Raw genomic sequence first — 10,703 nt, forward strand, 5'->3', positions numbered from 1 at the left:
TATATTTAAAACATCTTTTATTTTGCCATTATAAAATTCAATCTGGATAGAAAAAATATCTTTATTTTTTAAAACATCTAGCACATTAAAAGAGAGTGAGCATCGTACTACAGATCTGAAATACAACATTGCAGGTTTTTTAAAAGTGATACTTCTTTTATTACTTCTGGTGCACATATTCTCATGTGTTCTGACCCAATACTGGCTGTTCCAGGTGCTGCTGTGGAAGTATGTTCTTCTTCCCTTATCATCCCTACTGCAAACTCCTCCAGCACACAAAACAAACTTAACTGGGGCAGTGGAGTGTTCCAAGCTTCAGATTTGTGTTTATGCTCGTCAAGATGCAATTTTAGTGTTTTTTTTTTTCAAAGCAAAAATGGGCGCAGCAGACAGTCGCGTCGCAAAAGCTGGGACACCAACAGCACCAGCTCACACCTCGAGGGCCACCTGAAAAGGCAGCGAGTCTGTCTTGAGAGAAATATCACTTTAAAAAACAAAAAAAAAACGAACACACAGTGTAAACAGCAGAATGTGTTAAAAGCCCTGTAGACATGTAAATGTTCCTGTTTTAAAACAGTAGATAAAAAGTTCCTTTATAAATGTATCCAATTAAAGATTTTTAATTAGTGTTTTCCTTTTCTTTGTGTTTTACATCAAAAGTCAACACAGTCCTTAAAAAAACATGACTTCCTCAAAATCCACTTGCCAGCTGTGACTCACCCTCATTACACATAAGCGCTGTAAAAAAAAAAAGGGGGAAAATGTTTTCGACTTCACAAAAGGTCAAATTTAAAGCACTCAGCTGTAATAAGCCACTTAAGACCGATACCTTTTTTTTCTTTTTCTTTTTCTTTTTAAAATCATTACTGAGGTGCCTCAGCCACATGGTGTTTTACACTAAAAACCTAGAAGTGCAAAAATAAATGATGTGGTTATTTTAATGGTGGCATGTATACAAATAAATCACTCAGACATATTTAAAGGGTATATTTACATTTGCTGTCGATTAAAAGCATCGGAGTTTGACACCGAAGTCCGAACTAACACTGATATTAATAGAAGGATATAAAGTCTACGAGCTGGAGAGAGTTCAACACCAAGTTGTGCTTTTGTTTGTGAAGACAGAGTCTGATGCACAGTTCAGGCGAGTTTCACAATGAATTTGTGAGGTCAAATTACAGCTTCTGAGCAGGACTTCCTGTCGCCACTCTGTTTAGTGTCCATCGCCCTTTCAGAGGTCCCCAGCTCCGGCATCCACAGCAGTCAAGCTTTTATTTGCTTGGTTGTCTACACGCCGCTCTCTTGAGACAAAAAGGACAGGAGAATAGAGTCGTGATTGGTCAACCTCAATCGCTAAAAGGGGGTTTAAGAAATGATGTCGTGAGCGTCGCCGTTAGGCCTCGGCCTGTTGGCGACGGGCGGGAGAGGCTTCTTGTAAAACTCTGTGGAGGGAAGGAGAAAAGGTTTGGTTGCGTTAGTGCGCAACGTCCACGGAGACCTGAAATACAAATTTCTTTTTAAAAAGTAAGCGCTCAATGGAAGCAACCGTGAAAGATGCTGCACAGACTGGAGGAAAATGAATACAGATGAATACACAGACAAGTCTTTGAGTTGATTTTAGATGTCTGCACCCGTGAAAGATCCACACACAAACGCACACACATGCAAACACGTGCCTGGAGAGATGCAGGAGGGAGAGAAAAATAAAGACAGCAACGTGGGGTTGAGATGTTAATTAACAGTCAGCGCACGTCTCAAGGCAGCGTTCAGGGTTTCCACTGCAACTTAGAAATCTACCGCCAACACTGTAAGACAAACACCAGGTTTCCTCCTTAAAAAGAAAAAAAAAGAAGAAAAAAGAAAACATGCAAGACTACTATTTCCGTGTAGCTTTAATCACTACTGTGTAGAGGAAACACTGATCAGGTGCTGCAGTTAGTGAATGAGTAAGACCAAGTTAGTGACAAAGTGCAGATGGGGGGTGGTTAATGCATGCACGTAAACAGCGGTTAACAGTGAAGGCACAAACGGCTTTACCAGAATGTCCCGTGTCCCCGAGTGGCTCTAGCTTTGGCAGCCTAGAGACTTTGGGCGTGGCCCATCCCACTAAAGAAACAAAATAAAGAAGAGAGGGATGAGGAGAACAGTGGAGGATCCTGAAAAAGAAAGCCATAACTAGCGGATTATCTCACTCCTTTAAAAGATCGAATGTTGCACACAAACAACAAACACTGACAGGATCACAATGTATTTGTGCGATCTATAGCTATAAAGCAGCCTATCAAAACTTCTTATATATCTTCCTATAATACATCTTCCATATAAAGCAACAGGCTTTATATGCATGCTGCTGCTTTCTGCAGTTTTGTTTATTAATAATGATTTCATTTGGGAGTAACCAGCAGTCCTGTCGTCAGTCTTGTCTTAGCTTACCAACATTAGTTTAGGGGAGAAGCCTGAAGGTGAGCTTTCATGTGGTTGATTCAAGGCCTTCTTCCGCTTTTTGTTTGTTATTGACGGGGCTCCCATTGCCCTCATTTAGGTCTTGTCCTATGTCTTTATCTGTAACTATTTTTGTATTATTAACCATTTCTTGAACTGCAGTAAAACTCTGACATCTCATATATCGGGATTGGAACATATTTGGGGGTTCGTCCAGGACTCGTGCTAAGCTGAGTTCACATCTATTACGTGCCTGTAATTGTGTGTTGGAAGTCTTTTTCCACCACACTGCCAAGAAAAAAAATTCTGTTGTTGGAGGTTTTTTTGTTTGTTTGTTTGTTTTTGGGTTAGTGTCCGCGTCAGTGTCCATATTTTATTGTGCAGAATAATTTTTATTGACTGCGGACACACTTATGGTATGAATTTGAAAATCCTACGTCGGTTTGTTCTCGAGTTAACGTGGGTGTCCACACTGCCTGCCCACATGGCAGTGTGAAGACAATACCACACCAGCCTTGTATGGCTAATGGCTAAAATAAGTTCTGCCAAGTCCAACAAACATAACGTACTTTCTGTAGCTCCTTCGCAATAAAAGCCTTGAATAGGAAGTGAAACATAACAGACGTTTCTCCTCACTGAGCCATCAATTAGTACGATCGGCCACTTTTGCACAACAGGGTGAGGGTAGCAGTGCAGGGCTGCAGTAGTAGACAAGCTGCATGTAACAGCAGCTCAATGTGATGAAGTACAGACTGACCTGGAGGCGGAGGAGGGGTGAGGCTCTCCGTCGGTCCGTCCTCTATCCTCAGCGGGTCCACCCTGTGCTTCCTCTTCAGGTGGAGCTTGCTCGTCTTCTTCTTGCTCTGCTCACCTGTCGTGGCTGAACGAACAGAGACGTGTTGTGGGTGGAGAATCCAGATGTTCAACACGAGCCTAACTATAACAGCCTCCTCCTTTCAGCTTTCATCAGTGGGCCCAAGCAAGTTTAAATTAATACCTAAAGCCATCATTTCATCCTCTAATGCATCTCCTCAAAGTTAAATTGCCTTTTATCTATGAGCACTCTGAGCTTAGATCATAATAAGAGGATGATTATCAGAAAGATGGCTTAATTTGACTGCATCTCTCTTTAAATTTTAAAACATCTTGTTCAATCGTTCACTTTCAAAGTGAAAACAAGCTCACTTGTGGCAAAGCTGAACAACAACGCTGCCAGCGAAAGCTCTTCAAACACCCCCTCTGCCCTGCACATCACGGCAGATCATTTTTGTCTTCATAAAAACTGTTTGGCACTCGGCTTACTTTTAGAAGACTTTCGAATGCTTTGCCAGAAGACTTAACTAAAGATGTTTCATCCAATCAACTTTTCCTCAACTGCAACTTTCGACTGAATTTGTTCTAACAACTCTCAATTTCCGAGCTTGGGAGATCCAGGCGTCCTGAAACTCACCTGGAGTGTTGTTTTCTGGTGTTTGTCTCGTGTCCCCCTGCTCCTCCTCCTCATCCTCCTCCTCCTCTTGATCAGTGGCTGCCCTGGGGCTGTTACTCCTTCCCTCCTGCAGCTCTCTTTGCCTCTTCCTTTCCTTTTCTTTATCCTCGTTCTGAAGAAAACATGAAAGCCAAGGGCTCTCTGAAGCACTCTAACTTTGGACTCTCAACAACATAAACCAGAGTAATAAACTATCAGCCCCAGAGTGTACACAGTGGCGACTCACTTCAGAAATCACGCTCTCTATTGGCTGGAAGGGGCTCTGAATGCACTCCTCATCGGGCTCATCTTCTTGGATGGGCCTTCCCTCTCGCTCTGCCTCCTCCCGCTCCTGCCGCTCTCTGCGGATAGATAAGATGTTAACCTTTCTGCTTAATGATACGCTCCTCCTTGGTAGCGGTGTCACATTTATAAAAAATTGATCTAAGGTCACATTTGATTAAAATGTACATTTGTTCTAGCTCGTATTTCAGTCACTGACAGCAAGGTTGCCCTTTTCTAATAGAGGCAATAATTTATTTAGGGATAAATATCTCTTTGCAGACACTTTTGAAACCTTTGGCCTTTTAACATTTCCACTGCTTGCAGAGCTTTACTCAACATTTCTGACCATCTCCTCCCTCCTGTTATCCTTCAAAAAATTTCTGTCTTAGACTTTTCCACTTTATAGTTTAACCTCTTCCACATTTTGTTTGCTGCACTGACTTCTGCTGCGTCCTCACCTCTCCTCTCGTATCCGCCGTACTCTCTCTGCCCTCTCCTTCTTGTCTTGCTCCTCCAGAGCGCGCTGCTCAGCTGTGTCCTTCTGCACTCGCTCGGTGATGGCTTCATAGTCTTTGGCAATGTTGCTGAGGAGCCAGTTCAGGCCCTTCTTGATGGACTTGTCAACCTTTTTCCCATAGCCTAAAACGGCCGAGCATGGTTCCTGTAGAAGAAATGTACGTTGAAGTTAAAACATTGACATCACCTCCAAAACATTACAAACTTTTAACCGATGCAAATGTAGCTTTGCACCCACTAGATTAACAGGTCATCTTCACTGTTTTAAAAAACTCAAAGCCATACTTTCTGTCTATCCATTCAGTGCACAAACACTTACAATCTGACAGAGACACTTGTTCTCATTAACAAGCTTCTCTAAGGATAGGTTCTCAATGATGTCAGCTTCAGCCAGTGCTCCCTCCTGGTCTTGTTTGTTTGCAAGTCTGAAAGCAGAAAGGAAAAAACAAGACGTGTTGGTTACGGCCATCAACAGATCTCTGTTCATTCCACCGTCCATTAGTTTTGTTTTCCACCTAGCTCCATAACAGTTCATCAGTATAGCTGGGGACCCAAATAAGTGCAGTGCCAAGTTTGAGGTCTTCTCATAGTTTGCCTGCAAGTACCAAGGGGTAGTGCTACCTGCTCCACTCTGTGTGCAAGAAAAGTTTAACCAACAAGAGGACAGAGAAAAAAAATAACAGCGAGCTCAGCAAAAAGTTCCCATTTTTTCAAAATCTGATGGTCTGAAACTCTCACAAAGGTAGATGGATGAGTCGCTATAGTCTGTGTATTTTTTTTTTTTAATCCACGTTATATAACTTTGTCTTTGATTTCCAGCAGAAGGCCTAAATCATGTTGTTTGGATGAACAGTCCTCCAAAAATCTAGACACACACACACAGAGTGTATCCTCTTTTATACACAGGTAATTAAGTAACTTGCCAGTTAGCAACTTGCTAATTCACCCAGTGTGACGCATTTAAGGAATACCCATAAATTGTGGCTGCGAACAAACCTCGGTTAACCTCCCTCTGAATGGGCCATGGGCTGGTATATAAACAGCTTAATGTTTTCACTACATTTCCTGAGGCTATCCGACTCACCCAGTCATTAAAGAGAAAGGTAAAATAGTTCCAAGGACACTTATCAGACTCAATTTTTTGCAAGGTGCATAATTACAATGTCTGGAAATCTTATGGAAATATGTTCTGATTGTGACTTGCTGATTAAAACACTCTGCATACCTGGAAACACACTTTTAACTCTCGTCTCTGCAGCCGGCACGTTGTGTTCTGATTACTGATTAAACAGGTGCCTGCAGGAATCAACCTGCAGTGCACCCCGCATTCAACAAAATTGAAGCGAGGGCTGAGGCTTCAAATCTGGGCAATTTCTCTATTATCTCCATCTATTTCAGCTTACCCTCTGCACTTTGCAGGTCGTTCCGTTTTCCCTCATGTGCAAAGGCAATCTCAAAGTAAATTCTACTCAAAAGCTAATAATGTTATTTATTCAGAGAACTCACACTAGCACAGGCTTTCCAGCGATGCGTGGGTGCTGAAGGACCTCGGCCATGGTCTCCCGCGTCTCCTGGATCCGCTGGACATCGCTGGAATCGACCACAAACACCACACCGTGCGATTCCGAGTAGTAATTTTTCCAGATTCCCCGGATTCTTTTCCCGCCCCCCAGGTCAAAGATGGTCACTTCGAACTTGCCCTGCTTCAGGTCGACTTTGGAAAAGCCCACTGTGGGAGCGACGTCCCGCGGATTGTCTGAAAACACGAGCAAACAGAGGTCACGCATCCGCAACGAGGTCAATAAAACATGATTCTGCAAACTGGATTCTCACCTCCCTGAATTCCTCGCACCGTGGCAGTCTTCCCTGCATTATCCAATCCCACCATCACCAGAGTCACCTTCCTATAACATAGGAAACGGGAAAACATAAATATAGGTGCACACAAACAGGTCTACCACACTGCACAGAGCCTGGATGGAGTCTGTGAGCAAAAGAGGCTGCATGGCATTAGCTCTCGTGACTCATTTAGGGCCACAGATAAGCTACTTTATAATCTGAACGCAATCAGACAGTGAGTCAACAACAGTCACATTGTGAACTGACACAAATAACGCATGACAACATTGCTGCGGATTGACTCCAATTAATACCTGTAATTGTTTTATTAACACCTGGTCGACTATAGAACTTGTAAATTCACATACTTCAAATAAGCGGCAGACTAAAATGATCACAATCTTGTTTTTTAATCCTCTTTTTATTTCCATTAGAGAGCTGCAGGCAGCAGCAGTGGCCATTGTGAATATTTAAAAAACATGCCTTAAATGAACACTGGCAAACAAAGAAACAGATGCACAATCAGTCATCTGTGCAGCTGTGCAGCTACGCAGCGTGCGCACACCTGGGTGGCCAGCTGGGAGGCTAATCTAGAGCTCTGACAGTCTTGGTGGAAAATTTTCATATGCAAGCATTAAAAAAACTTTTCTGAAAGCAATGCAAGATTTGCACCATAATTAGCTACACTTGCTTAAAAAGGGTCATAATCACACTGTGACGACACTTAGCTTCAACTGAAGGAAGGAAAACAATCAGAGATGCGGGACTTCATTTTCACTGGGCACTTACGCTATAATCATAACCCAAATCTTGAGGCTTACATTAAAGCTCCCAACATAAATAAATAAATAAGTGGGAAGAAACAGACCAAAATATTAAACTGAGGAGACACACAACGAAACGGAGCGAGCTGACATGATAATAAAGCTCAATCGCAGACATACGCAGGACCTGTTCTTCATCTCCTAGCTGCATACTTAACTTTGACACTTTCGCCGAAAATACATCAACCGCACTATCCATCTAACCGTCTTCTGGAGCCAACCGGCCTTCATCGGGGTAGGCTCTTGGTGTAAACCTCCCAAAAACAAAAACAAAGTGTGAGGCACTGTCTACCCGCTGTCCCCTAACCCACAGCCATCAGTCCTGGCTGCTGTGAACACCTTATGGCGACAGGTCAAACTGAAGAGTCCCGCTGAACCACCTGGCTGCGGGATTAGGTGAGGATTTCTGATTAAGTCCAAAGGATCAGATCCTTCACACGTACCACGTGAGTTAAGCACTGTCAATTACATTTTGCTGGTCTTGCTGCTTTGTACTGTGGGTCTGAAGTAGTCTAAAGGGTCCACAAAAAGCCTCATGGCTTAAAAAAAAAAAAAAAACTAACCGCTAACACAAACAGCACAGAACGAATCTCTTTCACTAGCTATCAGATCACTGTACAAAACACATTTCTGTCTTCTCTTTATTAAGGTGACATTGTTTATATGCTTGTTTTTACAATCATGTTGAAACCTCTTGATTTTTTTCCCCTCTTATTATCTTGTATGGAAAAACGTATGATGCTCCTTCATAACTAACAGGGAGAGCCACATTGCACAGTGTTTATTTACATGGCTCTACAGCACAGATTGCCTGGTTACCTCTGCTGCCTTGTTACAGCCAAACACAGTACTTACCATGTCAGGTCAGGTATTTAACACTAGATGTGATGCTTATTCACGCTCAAACTGGAAAAACTGGATTAAATACTTTTCTGTCTCCAAATTGAATGAGCAATATAACAAAATACATAAAATTAAAAAAAAAATAAAATAAAATAAAACGAGATTAAAATATCTGATTCCACTGATATATCTTTAAAAGGTTTTATTTGCATATCTGGAAATACTTACAAATGTTTTTGTTAATTTGTGAACATGTATCTTTTGTACGCAAGTCTCTCTTGGAAACGACATCTCACTCATCTTAAATCTAAGAATAAATGTAGGTTAAAATTAAAATATCTCTCTTTATTAATCTATAAAATTCTGAATTAGAATTTTAAATAATTAAAATCGTCCATCACAATTTCTACAGCACTAAAAAGGAATCTTGAGTTTTTTTCTGGTTTTTTTGTTCAGCCAATGGTCCAAACCCCAAAATCAATCAGTGCACAACACCAACCAAACAAATTTAAAGATCTAAAGATTAAATCTTCGTGCCCCATTAACAATGTGAGCAGCACTAACACATATGCAATAACACGTGTAGTCAGACGAATACAATGTAAATAATAAAAGGCAAATGCAAATTATACAAGCAAAGATTTGTTTTTTAATATGAAAAATTACTTAAAATAACAAAAAACTATTATATGTGGTGGTCAGAGGGCCTGGTAGCGCCAGTGTCCGGCAGCCTCGCCTCTGTCAGTGCGCCCCAGGGTGGCTGTGGCTACAATGTAGCTTGCCATCACCAGTGTGTGAATGGGTGGATGACTGGATGTGTAAAGCTCTTTGGGGTCCTTAGGGACTAGTAAAGCGCTATGCAAATGCAGGCCATTTACCATATGACAATAAAATAAATAATGTAATAATCAAATGGGTTGACATTTAATATTAATAAATCTAATGATTTTTAAATATATATATATACATATGTGTGTGTGTGTGTGTGTGTGTGTGTGTATAAAAACAAAACACAATTTTAAAAAGCACACATTAACTTAAATATGAGGAACTACTTAAAAAACAATAACAAATCAAAAATGTTACATGGTAATAAAATAAATGATGTGGTGTGATCTTCTGATATAGAGTAACACGTTGATAGAGAAAATGAATACAATATGTAATACTTATAGAAAATAAGAAAAAATGCTAAAAGTATAACACTATAAAATAAAACCTGAAATCCACACTGTATGAATTCTTTGGTTTATTTTAACTTTAAAAGATGTTTTATGTTATTTATTTATTAGAACAAGAAATGCATAGTCAGTATCACAAGATAAAAGATCTAATGGCCTTTAAAATAAAAAAGCCATTTCTGCTGCAAGAAATAAAAAGATAAAGGGGATTTTTAATGCTAACTTTAATGGATTATGTCATAAACTAACAAAACTGCTAATACAGAACTGTCTCGGCTTTATTAAAAGGTTTATGGCATGTGATGTGTCGGTGATAGTATCTCCTTTACTGTTTCACTGAAAAATGAACTGAATGTATAACAACCAGCAGCTCCACTTTTCGAAGCACCTCAACAGGTTGGAGCTGTGCGTGATTTCGGAGTGTGGAGCACTGATTTTGGGGCATCATATCGTGACCTAACTTACCTTGCAGGCTCCTGCCAGCGTTTTAGCCAGTTGCAACAATTCGCCATCAGGCTAAACATCGCAGTCCGGGTCCGAATGACTGAGTGGTGGTCCAGGTGGGCAGCGACACTCCACTATCCAGCCCTGTTCAGCCAGCTCATCGACTCTTAACCTAAACTAGCTACATGGCGAACTAACCCATCAAAGTGTAAATGTATAGCAGCTTTTAAATGCCTCACCCAACTTACGTAAGCGAATAAGGTAGTCGTTACCATGTGTTTTCGATAAATATTAGCCTGGAAAACATTCCAGAAGCTGAAAATCCCGTTAAACGAGGCTAACTAAAGCTAATGTAGCTAGCAATAACGGTATTTGTAGTATCGTTTAGTTTGTAGTGTCAGCAAATACGTGAGTCGCTTACCACTTACATCTGAGCCCTACTCGTCAATAAAATGTGCTCGTTTATAACCAAGCGCATAAATATTGAGTATTTTAGTAGTGAAATATTAGCTACTTAGCGTTAGCCGATTCCTAGCGGTCTGCTTTGTTTACGCCGTCTGTTCTGCTGCTAGGCTGCGGACGTGCTTCCGTCATCTTCCGTCATCAACAAATCAACACCAGCGCAGATTCCGAGCCGGCGAGCTCGTTACAATTGTGACCAATCAGATAACCTACTACAGCTATAATGCCGAGGAATAATAATAATTTGTTGTTATTTTTTTAGTATTTTATTAGCTGGAAAAGAGTGTCCACAGCTAGTGCATTTAAATTAGGCCCATCAGTTACATTGCTCTGCAATAACACCAGGGCTGGACTGGGACAAAAAATCGGCCCGGGCATTTTGACTAGAGACCGGCCCAC

The 10,703-nt window shown here is 41.1% G+C and overlaps 1 protein-coding gene across 5 annotated transcripts; it reads right to left on the bottom strand.

Annotated features, from left to right (window-relative positions):
• Nucleotides 1–10,446, bottom strand: arl13b (ADP-ribosylation factor-like 13b). Of its 5 annotated transcripts, XR_003216463.1 has the most exons (11): nucleotides 7,532–8,296; nucleotides 6,545–6,615; nucleotides 6,218–6,467; nucleotides 5,031–5,136; nucleotides 4,654–4,856; nucleotides 4,158–4,272; nucleotides 3,893–4,043; nucleotides 3,200–3,322; nucleotides 2,038–2,106; nucleotides 1,677–1,805; nucleotides 1,321–1,442 (listed from the first exon to the last, which is right to left on the bottom strand). XR_003216463.1 is itself a non-coding variant. In XM_005460770.4 (10 exons), exons 1-10 carry the CDS (start codon nucleotides 9,920–9,922, stop codon nucleotides 1,366–1,368), a joined length of 1,224 nt encoding a protein of 407 aa, XP_005460827.1. In that variant the 5' UTR covers nucleotides 9,923–10,446; the 3' UTR covers nucleotides 1–1,365. The 5 variants fall into 5 exon arrangements, 4 of the variants coding, with proteins under 4 accessions (XP_005460827.1, XP_005460829.1, XP_005460826.1 ...); XM_005460770.4 differs by lacking the exons at nucleotides 1,677–1,805; nucleotides 7,532–8,296 and adding an exon at nucleotides 9,864–10,446 and having other exon boundaries at nucleotides 1–1,442; XM_005460772.4 differs by lacking the exons at nucleotides 1,321–1,442; nucleotides 1,677–1,805 and adding an exon at nucleotides 1–1,301 and having other exon boundaries at nucleotides 7,532–8,294.
• Nucleotides 10,447–10,703: the final 257 nt, after the last annotated feature.

Source organism: Oreochromis niloticus, linkage group LG23 (genome assembly GCF_001858045.2).
Source record: "Oreochromis niloticus isolate F11D_XX linkage group LG23, O_niloticus_UMD_NMBU, whole genome shotgun sequence".
Taxonomy (NCBI): Eukaryota; Metazoa; Chordata; class Actinopteri; order Cichliformes; family Cichlidae; genus Oreochromis; species Oreochromis niloticus.